The sequence below is a fragment of the Schistocerca serialis genome, chromosome 7 (assembly GCF_023864345.2).
Source record: "Schistocerca serialis cubense isolate TAMUIC-IGC-003099 chromosome 7, iqSchSeri2.2, whole genome shotgun sequence".
Classification (NCBI taxonomy): Eukaryota; Metazoa; Arthropoda; class Insecta; order Orthoptera; family Acrididae; genus Schistocerca; species Schistocerca serialis.
In genome coordinates, this window is record NC_064644.1 from 433216434 (window position 1) to 433229318 (window position 12885).

Below are 12885 nucleotides of genomic sequence, written 5' to 3' on the forward strand. Positions count from 1 at the left end.
TGCTCTGGTAGTTGGATTGTGTGGATTTTTTTTTTTTTTTTTTTTTTTTTTTTTTTTTTTTTTTTTTTTTTTTTTTTTTTTTTTTTTTTTTATCTGTGACTTTCAGAACATAGCGAACGTTTTTACAGGATCATTTTTGATTATGATTCCCAGACAATCTCCTAATTCCTCAGAGCTATAAGCTGTAGCTATAAGTGTATTTCTCAGGTGAAGTGGGCATTAGGAATTCTAATTACAGGCTTCACATTTTGCTAATCACTTTCTGGTTGCCAATATTGTAGTTAGAGAGCCAGTGTTGAGAACGGCAAAAGACAGCATAAATAATAGGAACATTTATATAACAATTAATTCCACCCGCCGCCCCACATACGGTTAACCGGCCGGGAAATGCATCTTTTCTACATTACAAACCAAATATTATTAACAATTAAATTACACCAGCCGTCCCACACTGTGTCCATTCATGCGAATGGACAGTTTGTTGCTGATCATTCCCACATAGAAAGCTTCACAGTGTAGGCAGGTCAGTTGGTAAATCACGTGGGTGCTTTCACACGTGGCTCTGCCTTTGATCGTGTACACCTTCCGGGTTACAGGACTGGAGTAGGTGGTGGTGGGAGGGTGCATGGGACAGGTTTTACGCCGTGGGCGGTTACAAGGGTAGCAGCCAGAGGGTAGGGAAGGTGGTTTGGGGATTTCATAGGGATGAACTAAGAGGTTACGAAGGTTAGGTGGACGGCGGAAAGACATTCTTGGTGGAGTGGGGAGGATTTCATGAAGGATGGATCTCATTTCAGGGCAGGATTTGAGGAAGTTGTATCCCTGCTGGAAAGCCACAATCAGAGTCTGATTCAGTCCCGGAAAGAATCCTGTCACAAGTGGGGCACTTTTGGGGTTCTTCTGTGGGAGGTTCTGGGTTTGAGGGGATGAGGAAGTGGCTCTGGTTATTTGCTTCTGTACCAGGTCGGGAGGGTAGTTGCGGGATGCAAAAGCTCTTTTCAGGTTGCTGATGTAATGGTTCAGGGATTCCGGACTGGAGCAGATTCGTTTGCCACGAAGACCTACGCTGTAGGGAAGAGACCGTTTGATGTAGAATGGGTGGCAGCTGTCATAATGGAGGTACTGTTGCTTGTTGGTGGGTTTGATGTGGACGGACGTCTGAAGCTGGCCGTTGGACAGATGGAGGTCAACGTCAAGGAAAGTGGCATGGGATTTGGAGTAGGACCAGGTGAATCTGATGGAACCAAAGGAGTTGAGGTTGGAGAGGAAATTCTGGAGTTCTTCTTCACTGTGAGTCCAGATCATGAAGATGTAATCGATAAATCTGTACCAAACTTTGGGTTGGCAGGGCTGGGTAACCAAGAAGGCTTCCTCTAAGGGACCCATGAATAGGTTGGCGTACGAGGGGGCCATCATGGTACCCATGGCTGTTCCCTTTAATTGTTCGTATGTCTGGCCTTCAAAAGTGAAGAAGTTGTGGGTCAGCATGAAGCTGGCTAAGGTAATGAGGAAAGAGGTTTTAGGTAGGGTGGCAAGCGATCGGCGTGAAATGAAGTGCTCCATCGCAGCGAGGCCCTGGACGTGCGGAATATTTGTGTATAAGGAAGTGGCATCAATGGTTACAAGGATGGTTTACGGGGGTAACTGATTGGGTAAGGATTCCAGGCGTTCGAGAAAGTGGTTGGTGTCTTTGATGAAGGATGGGAGACTGCATGTAATGGGTTGAAGGTGTTGATCTACGTAGGCAGAGATATGTTCTGTGGGGGTTTGGCAACCAGCTACAATGGGGCGGCCGGGATGATTGGGTTTGTGAATTTTAGGAAGAAGGAAGAAGGTAGAAGGTAGGGGTGCGGGGTGTCGGTGGGGTCAGGAGGTTGATGGAGTCAGGTGAAAGGTTTTGTAGGGGGCCTAAGGTTCTGAGGATTCCTTGAAGCTCCACCTGGACATCAGGAATGGGATTACCTTGGCAAACTTTGTATGTAGTGTTGTCTGAAAGCTGACGCAGTCCCTCAGCCACATACTCCCGACGATCAAGTATTACGGTCGTGGAACCCTTGTCCGCCGGAAGAATGACGATGGATCGGTCAGCCTTCAGATCACGGATAGCCTGGGCTTCAGCAGTGGTGATGTTGGGAGTAGGATTAAGGTTTTTTAAGAAGGATTGAGAGGCAAGGCTGGAAGTCAGAAATTCCTGGAAGGTTTGGAGAGGGTGATTTTGAGGAAGAGAAGGTGGGTCCCACTGTGACGGAGGACGGAACTGTTCCAGGCAGGGTTTAATTTGGATAGTGTCTTGGGGAGTTGGATCATTAGGAGTAGGATTAGGATCATTTTTCTTCGTGGCAAAGTGATATTTCCAGCAGAGAGTACGAGTATAGGACAGTACATCTTTGACGAGGGCTGTTTGGTTGAATCTCGGAGTGGGGCTGAAGGTGAGGCCTTTGGATAGGTCAGAGGTTTCGGATTGGGAGAGAGGTTTGGAGGAAAGGTTAACTACTGAATTAGGGTGTTGTGGTTCCAGATTGTGTTGATTGGAATTTTGAGGTTTTGGGGGGAGTGGAGCTGGAAGTGGGAGATTGAGTATATGGGAGAGACTGGGTCTGTGTGCAATGAGAGGAGGTTGAGGTTTGCTGGAAAGGTTGTGAAGGGCGAGTGAGTTGCCTTTCCAGAGGTGGGAAACCAGGAGATTGGATAGTTTTTTGAGGTGGAGGGTGGCATGCTGTTCTAATTTGCGGTTGGCTTGTAGGAGGATGCTCTGAACAGCTGGTGTGGATGTGGGAGAGGAAAGATTGAGGACTTTTATTAAGGATAGGAGTTGATGTGTAGGTGAAGGATTAGGTGGGTGAGGGCAATGGATTGTTCAGTTTGGAACTGGTATAGGGACTGATTGAAAGATGGGTTACAGCCAGAGATGGGAACTTAAAGTGTGAGGCCTTTGGGGGTAATGCCAAATGTCAGACAAGCTTGAGAAAATAAAATATGGGAGTGTAATGTGGCTAGGGTGAAGGCATGTTTGCGGAGGGAATGTAAATAAAACTTAATGGGGTCGTTGTGGGGGTGTTGTGAGGGTGACATGGTATTAGAAGGTGGAAAGTGTAACATGAGGCTGAAATGAAAATGAAAATAAAAATATATGGGGAGAGATAAAGGTGAACTAGAAAACAACTGGAGATCTGGTGTGAAAAAAGACGAAAAGTGTTGGTTAAAGCTGGACTATGTTGATCCTGTGGTGAACTTGGGTTGGTAGACAACAATGTAAACAAAGGTTAGGTGGTTGTGTTGCCGCCAAAACACGTTAAAGGGTGGAGAAATTCGGGAAAATTTCGAAAAAACTGCGTGTAAATGTATTAAAAGGAGTGGTTTTGTGGTGGCATACGTTTTTCATATTAGGTGCAATGTGCTGCCACCCACTCCCAGGTACTCAACATCAGCGACCTCAGTAGTCATTAGACATTGTGAGAGGGCAGAATGGGGTGCTTCCGCGGAACTCACAGACTTCGAACGTGGTCAGGTGATTGGGTGTCACTTGTGTCATATGTCTGTACGCAAGATTTCCACACTCCCAAACGTTCCTTGGTCCACTGGTTCTGCTGTGACAGTGAAATGGAAATGTGAAGGGGCACACAGCACAAAAGCGTACAGGCCGACGGCACAAAAGCGTACAGGCCAACCTCGTCTGTTGACGGACAAAGACCGCATACAGTTGAAGCGGGTCACAATGTGTGATAGGCAGACATCTATCCAGACCACCACACAAGAATTCCAAACTGCATCAGGATCCACTCCAGGTACTATGACAGTTGGGCAGGAGGTGAGAAAACTCAGATTTCGTGGTCGAGCGGCTGCTCATAAGCCACACATCACGATGGTAAATGCCAAATGCAGCCTCGCTTGGTGCAAGGAGCATAAACATTGGACGATTGAATAGTGGAAAAACGTTGTGTGGAGTGACGAATCATGGTACACAATGTGGCGATGCGAAGGCAGGGTGTGGGTACGGCGAATGCCTGGTGAACGTCATCTGCCAGCGCGTGTAGTGACAACAGTAAAATTCGGAGGCGGTGGTGTTATAGTGTTGTCGACTTTATTATGGAGGGGGCTTGGACCCCTTGTTGCTTTGTGTGGCACTATCATAGCACAGGGCTACACTGACGTTTTAAGCACTTTCTTGCTTCCCACTGTTGGAGAGCAATTTGGGGATGGCGATTGCATCTTTCAACACGATCGAGTACCTGTTCATAATGCATGGCCTGTGGTGGAGTGGTTACATGACAATAACATGCCTGTAATTGACTGGCCTGCACAGAGTCCTGACCTCAATCCTATAGAGCACATCTGGGATGTTTTGGAACACCGACTTAGTGCCAGGCCTCACTGGCGACATCTATATCTCTCCTCAGTGTAGTACTCTTTGAAGAATGGGGTGCCATTCCCCAAGAAACCTTACAGCACCTGATTGAACATATGCCTGTGAGACTGGAAGCTGTGATCAAGGCTAAGGGTGGGTCAACACCATATTGAATTCCAGCATTACCAATGAAGGGTGCCACGAACTTTTAAGCCATTTTCAGCCAGGTGTCCGGATACTTCTGATCACATAGTGTATTGAATAGTCTTTGTCCTACAACCATTTTGCTGTCAGAAAATTCTTGTGTATGCATTGTGTTTTGTTGTTGTAAATAGCACATTTTATTTGCAATTAAAGTTTTATTTTCATATTAGTTTCTCATTTCTGTTTTATTGCTACAGTATTATTCTGCATTAGTGATGCCAAAGTAAAATTCTTTGTTAGATCTTCATTTCTCACCAGTCATAATTACAAAAATTTAACTGCAAACTAAAACAATGAAAAATTCCTGTGGTTTTTTTTTTTTCTTTCAGATGAAAAAATTCCCACATTTTTCCCGGTTGACTCGAGGTATATCCACCCTGTTAATGCTTAAATTCATATTCAGTGTTAACAAATTTATTTCCTTCAGAAATGCTTCTCTTGCCCCTTGCTTTTGGCTGTTCGCAGTACCATCACAGCAAGGCCATGTTAGCTGATGTTATATTCATAATGAGAATATTCATAATGAAAATAGCTTGACAGTGGGTAATCATGGATTCACACATGAATAAGAAATTGTTTCATGGCATGGAATTGGTCTTCTGGCATTCTTTCCAGAGGCAGCTGATGGATGCCACTATTAAAGACTGCATGGAAAGCATTTGCACCTTCATGCTCACACTCAAAACAAGGTCCTTGTTCCCAAATGTACTGGCAGACTGTCTTGGAAATGTGAAGGTTTTTCAGTACTGTTATTTGCTGCTATTTAAAACAAACAAATCATTAATTTCATCATCTATGGCTAGAATAGTTTTCTTATATTCATGATTTTTTCCGTGTTGTAGTGTAGCTCAAAACCCTGACAAAAGAAATCCTCCTGGTTGTACATAATTTGTGTGTAAAAGTCAACACTCAATGAATAGCAGAAGGTTGAGTCGTCAACAGGCATACATAAAAGAGAATGGAAACTTCCTAACTTTTGTGTACTTGTCAAAGATTTCTTCCGAAAGCTGGCAGAGTTTTCATCCTCTTTTGTGTGTACCTGTGTCGATGACTCAACCCATCTGCTATTCAGTGTGTGGCCTCCTTTACTCCTAAATTATTTACAGTCTGTCCAAAATTTCCTTATTACATTGTGATATATGCCAGAGGAAAACATCAATTGGAATTTCATTATTAACTGATCTTTATTTATGGATTCACATTTATCTCCGAAGTCTTCATTGACAGATACAGTGTTTCCTGAACAATTTTGACCCTGCTCTGCTAATATGTCATATTTCTCTCTCCTGCTAATCAATTTTGATGAATGGTGCCTTTTCTCTTCTTACTTATGGGCTGCAGAGACTTCATTTCTCTTGTACACTTCAGAATACAAAGGCCGTGGGATACATGGTATTCAAAATGCCTTCTACTTTTTTATTTTGATTTTGTTTAAAAAAAGAGGAAAACAAAATTCATTGGGCACACAATACTTTGCAATGAATTCTTGGCCACCACACTGGAGAAGGTTTTAGGGAAGAAACGGAGAGGAAGACCACAGAAGAATCACCTGGATTTTGTGATTCAAATTGTATGCTGAATTACAGCATCCAGCAGAAGACTTAGTCTTTAAAAGATGACTGATGATTGTATATCCAGAAAATTCAAGGAAAATCAGACTTCCACCAAGGCCCCTTATGTACCAACAAAAATCAGCCTAATAGGCATTTCAAAACAGTGTCTCCCAAAAATGCAGAGTTCATAATCTGAAATCACTTTGAAATGCTCAATGGTGATGTGAAATAATGCAGTGAGCCAAAAATAAATTATGTTGAAAAGAATACATAGGAAAAGCCTGAGACTTGTGGAACTTATACTGAAGCAGGCTTATGAAGTCAGGATTAATTTCTTTGTCTTGTAATGGACATTGTCATAAACAATTGCAAAGATAAAATAAAGAAACATGTTTCTCTGTTGACCCACAAAAGTACACCTGACCTTACCCTTGTATTGTGGTGAAATGCAGTAGCTTGCTACTACAACCACTCAACACCTAAACAGAACACTCCCTATACAATTAACGCATCTTATCATTCCACTGAATCCCCACAATTTCATGATGTTTGTTGATGGGGCAATTTTCCCAGCAAACAAATTTTTCCACAACATGCAATATGTGATTGCTCCGTTTGGTCTTGACCAAGCAAATGGCTCATAATAAAATTGAAGGCACTTTCCCCAAAGAACAAGTGGATTATGAGTTACTGAGTGGTGATTTACACATAAATTATTTAAATCCAGGATGATTTGTTTTCTCAGGGGCTTGAGTCGCACTAGAACATGGAAAAAGAAATCATGAATATAAGAAAACTATGATAGCCAGAGGTGATGAAATTAATGATCTGTGTGTTTTACACAGCAGCAAATGACAGTATTGACAAATCTTCACATTTCCAACACTGTCTACTGGTACATATCGGAACAAAGACATCATTTTTAAATGGCTATGGAAATTCACAGTTGTACAGGTTAGTTATTGCTACTTTTTCAATTAGTTTTACATTCTACTGACCTTATCTGACAAAGGAAGGCAGGAAGATTTGGGTTTAGTATCACGTCAACAAAACATCACTAGTGCTGGGCACAGGCTCAGACTGAACACAGAAACTGGCCATGCCCATTCAAAGAAATTTTTGTGGCATTTGGCTTAAGTGGTTTAGGGAAATAATCAAAACATAAGTCTGGACTGTTGGATGGGTCATTCAAATGCTGCCCTTCCAAATAATACAATACCAGTATCTTAATTACTGTGCTACCTTGCTAGATTTAACTGATTAAGATCCATGCAATCAATCTGGTAACCCCATGCAAGAAATTTTTCAACAGGAACAATAATTACCACTCAAGCAATAATTCATAGACTGGTTTCATAAACAAAATGTTTCCAGCATGTAATGCTAATTTCCAGCCTATATTTATTGCACTAAAAATATCTTAAAAAAGAGGGAAACAGTTTTCATCATGGATTATAAACATGGCTGCTGTGTGACAAAACTGTGGAGACATTACTGTACTGTACAGCACAGCACCTATACACAATTGCTACTGCAAATACAGACCATTCTTCTATAAACATATTAACTAAATATTACACCAGACTAATAGGGTGCATAAAATTAGACTTCAAACAATATTTTGTTGTAAACACATCCAAACTGATATTTTGCCTCAATGTATGTGTTCAGTCTGCCATTCTCCAAACCACCCAAAGCTTCTAATACAAGATTCATCATTAAATTGTTCTGGTAGTTGTGTGTCTCTGTTAGTGTTAGGTGTCATTTTTTTTCAGTATCACATTTATATCGTCATTTGTGAAGCAGTAAGGTCAAGGAAACAAAAGACTATTATGTGAAGCATGCTTGAGTATATTTGAAGCAAACTGTGTGACCAACAAAGCTATCATTCATTGGCAACAAAACCAATTAAGTAAAACATCTATCTAACTACCCTAGTTACATGTGTACTCACTTGTTTTTAGGGCAGCAAGTAGTGCTGTAAGACAAGCGTCCAGTAACGCTCCATCATGATCAAGACATACCATATCACAATGTAATACCCAGACTAGATGTTCTGGAGCAATGCAGAGATCCTGTAGCTTGAGACACTGTGAGTTCATCACAATACTTGCAACAAGGTGTGTCAGAGTCTGTGCAAGTGCACTTGGTGGTCCTGGGCGAAATTTTGGGGAGCACAGAGGTGGGAGTGTTACATTTGGTACAATGAAACCGCTCTCAGGTTCTTCCGTCTTTGGTGCTACCAGTTCCTAGAAACATAAATAATTAAATAGTGTGTATTACTACTACTATTTTTCTCTCACTAATTATTAGAGTGATTTCACTTACAAAATCAGCTTAACTACTCATGGTAAACATATTTAAAGTCCTATACCTGAATATGCTAGTTACAGGGGGCTCAAGAAGTGATAAATGCACTACAATTTCAACATGAAACGTTATATTCTACATCTTTTCAAAATAACATAATTTGCTACTATTATAGTCTTCTATAAACAAATGATATCTATCCTAACCACACATTCAAAACAATAAGCACAGAGATTTATACAAAAATGTAAGACCAAAACTTACAGAATTAAAAAAGTCTTTTTAATTTAGAAAACATACATCGCATTGAACAAAGTCAAAAATTATAAATAATATAATGCTATAACTAACACGATTTGGAATTCTGAATTGTAACTTCTTTTTCCTCATAGTTGGGAAATGGAAAGACATATTGAGCTTCCACCATAGTCCAGTCAGCAGAGTCAATGACTCTGAGTGTCCTCTCTCAATGAGCAAAAGATAACCAAAAGTGAAGCCTTCACACTTATTAAACAAAAGATAACAAGTATTCTGCACAATCTGGCTAATGTAGCTGGTAGTACAAAAGTAACCACAGTAAATGTAATAGGGCATAGGCATGTGAAAATATCATGAGAAAGGAATGAATAAAATGAGGTTTGGGGTCACTGCCCCATTGGCATAATTAGAGATGGAGCCACTAACTAAATCAGGATGGCTGCATAGGGATATCAACTGCAATTTTCCTGAATATGAGTCCAGCATCTTGTCACTGCACATCCTGACTCAGTCAACAATAGGTAGGACATGAGTATTCAATTGCAATGAGGAGATCGAGAGAGAGAGAGAGAGGCGAAGTATGATTATGATGATAATAATAATAATAATTCAAGTTTCATAATCAATGATTTAAAATTAGAACTATTATTATGACGGAGATATTATGAATGGACTACGCACAATGTCAAATGTCAAAAGTAGAAAACAAGAAGACACTGATAGAACAGGAGACAGGAGGCCAGAGGAATGCTCTGGGAAGTCAACCACACACCCGTATTTGATTCACTGTAAATAAAAACACAGACCAGTGCAGAGGCTTTACTTGACTTTTGAGCTACCACTCCATTTCTAGTTTAAGCACACACAAACACTTAATACACACCTGTCTACAGTCTGAATGACACTCAGTTGCAATGATGCTTTGAGTGTCATTGTAGGCAGGGGGCAGTGTTCGTAAGTGTTTAAAACTAAAACACACAGTGGTAGCCCAAAAGTTAATAAAGTCTCTGGTCTGTTGTGTGTTTTGATGTACAGCACATAAACTTCAGGTGCAGGGTTGCCATTCTAGAATTATCATTATTGGAATGTTATGGGAAAAAAATAATTTGTTATTTTTAAGTTTAAAAAATAATTATATGCACAAAAAAATTGCTAAACAATGTTTAAAAAGCACACGGTGAATGTTTCTGAAATGAGCAGATGAAACTCAGGAAAGTATTTATTTGGATACTGAAAATGCTGTACAGCATATTTACCACTACTACACCAGCTCGATGAAAGTGTACCTATTTCCTTCTTTGGGTATTATGGTGACATTCCTGCAAGCACCAAAAAAACTGCACTCCATTCCATTTGATTCAGCCATGACTTTCTTCACTTCTGTTTAATGAGCATCATCGAGAAACACCAAGTGCACAACTGTAATTTTGCCTACCATAACTGAACAGTTTACCCCATTGTCATATTGAAAGCTCCAGGTAGGAATATCAACAATGTAGGAAAAGACAGATTGCTACTTACTGTAAAGAAGACAGGTTAAGTTGCAGACATGCACAATTAAAGAGACACTTAGATAGATCTTTCGCCCACAGCCTTCATTAGTAAAGAGACACAAATGCCATTCACACACGCAGGAAAGCACAGCTCATGCACATGCAACTGCCAACTCCAGCATCTTGGGCCAGAATGCAACTATCATGTGGGATGCAAGCAGCACTCTGAAGATGGTGGGTAAGGGGAAGGGATAGTAGTGTATTGGTGGGGAGAGAGACAAATGCTCTCTGGTGGAGTGAATGGCAACATGCGCATTGTCAGGAGATTGTGGGACAGTAAGGTGGGGAAAAAGGAACAAAAACGGAGAGGAGCGGGGAAAAATGGGCTGATGTGTCGGCAGGGGGCTGCAAATAAATAGGGTGGGAGATGAGATTGAAGCCAGGGCAAAATACTGTCCCCACACCCTCTGCCCAACAGTCTCCACCCACCCTGCCCTATCATCTCCTCCCCATTATTATCCCCCACCCTGTTTATCTGTGCAGCCCTCTGCCAATCCATCTGCCCATCTTCCCTGCTCCTCTCGTGTTTTTGCTCCTTTTCCCCCCATCTCTCTGTCCCACAACCTCCTGACACTGCATCTGTTGGCATTCTAGTCCCTGTACACCCCATCAGACAGCATTCCTCTCTCTCCCCATCTGTATAAATGCTGTGACTTACCAAGTGAGAAAGTGATGGTAGATAGACACAATAAAAAACACACAAACACACACACAAATTTCAAGCTTTCACAACCCACGGTTACTTCAGCAGGAAAGAGGGAAGGAGAGGGATAGACGAAAGGATGTGGGTTTTAAGGGAGAGGGTAAGGAGTCATTCCAATCCCAGGAGCAGAAAGACGACTTACCTTAGGGGGAAAAAGGGACAGGTATACACACACACACACACACACATCCATATGGACATATACAGACACAAGCAGACATATGTAAAGGCAAAGAGTTTGGGCAGAGATGTCAGTCGAGGCGGAAGTACAGAGGAAAAGATGTTGTTGAGTGACAAGTGATGTACGAGGGGCGGCAACTTGAAATTAGCGGAGGTTGAGGCCTGGTGGGTAACGGGAAGAGATGATATATTGAAGGGCAAGTTCCCATCTCCGGAGTTCTGATAGGTTGGTGTCAGTGGGAAGTATCCAGATAACCCGGACGGTGTAGCACTGTGCCAAGATGTGCTGGCCGTGCACCAAGGCATGTTTAGCCACAGGATGATCCTCATTACCAACAAACACTGTCTGCCTGTGTCCGTTCATGCGAATGGAAAGTTTGTTGCTGGTCATTCCCACATAGAAGGCTTCACAGTGTAGGCAGGTCAGTTGGTAAATCACGTGGGTGCTTTCACACGTGGCTCTGCCTTTGATCGTGTACACCTTCCGGGTTTACAGGACTGGAGTAGGTGGTGGTGGGAGGGTGCATGGGACAGGTTTTAAACCGGGGGCGGTTACAAGGGTAGGAGCCACAGAGCAGGGAAGGTGGTTTGGGGATTTCATGGGGATGAACTAAGAGGTTACGAAGGTTAGGTGGACGGCGGAAAGACACTCTTGGTGGAGTGGGGAGGATTTCATGAAGGATGGATCTCATTTCAGGGCAGGATTTGAGGAAGTCATATCCCTGCTGGAGAGCCACATTCAGAGTCTGATCCAGTCCCGGAAAGTATCCTGTCACAAGTGGGGCACTTTTGGGGTTCTTCTGTAGGAGGTTCTGGGTTTGAGGGGATGAGGAAGTGGCTCTGGTTATTTGCTTCTGTACCAGGTCGGGAGGGTAGTTGCGGGATGCGAAAGCTCTTTTCAAGTTGTTGGTGTAATGGTTCAGGGATTCTGGACTGGAGCAGATTTGTTTCCACGAAGACCTAGGCTGTAGGGAAGGGACCGTTTGACATGGAATGGGTGGAAGCTGTCATAATGGAGGTACTGTTGCTTGTTGGTGAGTCTGATGTGGACGGATGTGTGAAGCTGGCCATTGGACAGATGGAGGTCAATGTCGAGGAAAGTGGCATGGGAATTGGAGTAGGACCAGGTGAATCTGATGGAACCAAAGGAGTTGAGGTTGGAGAGGAAATTCTGGAGTTCTTCTTCACTGTGAGTCCAGATCATGAAGATGCAATCAATAAATCTGTACCAAACTTTGGGTTGGCAGGCCTGGGTAACCAAGAAGGCTTCCTCTAAGCGACCCATGAATAGATTGGCGTACGAGGGGGCCATCTTGGTACCCATGGCTGTTCCCTTTAATTGTTCGTATGTCTGGCCTTCAAAAGTGAAGAAGTTGTGGGTCAGCATGAAGCTGGCTAAGGTAATGAGGAAAGAGGTTTTAGGTAGGGTGGCAGGTGATCGGCGTGAAAGGAAGTGCTCCATCGCAACGAGGCCCTGGACGTGCGGGATATTTGTGTACACAGAAGTGGCATCAATGGTTTACAAGGATGGTTTCTGGGGGTAACAGATTGGGTAAGGATTCCAGGTGTTCGAGAAAGTGGTTGGTGTCTTTGATGAAGGATGGGAGACTGCATGTAATGGGTTGAAGGTGTTGATCTACGTAGGCAGAGATATATGTATATATATATACTGATGTTGATGAAGGCTGTGGCCGAAAGCTTTATGTAAGTGTCTTAAGTGCAGCTGTCTGCAACTTAATGTGTCCTCTTTACAGTATAGCAATCTGTCTTTTCCTACAT

The 12885-nt window shown here is 42.5% G+C and overlaps 1 protein-coding gene across 2 annotated transcripts in view; it reads right to left on the reverse strand.

Moving 5' to 3' along the window:
• The window catches only part of LOC126412144 (exosome complex component RRP43-like), a 153375-nt gene that overhangs the window by 55930 nt on the left and 84560 nt on the right, over positions 1-12885 (reverse strand). For both annotated transcript variants that reach the window (XM_050081600.1, XM_050081601.1), the window contains exon 4: positions 8057-8351. In XM_050081600.1, the coding sequence (XP_049937557.1) occupies positions 8057-8351 (295 nt within the window). The remainder of the gene's footprint in view (positions 1-8056; positions 8352-12885) is intronic.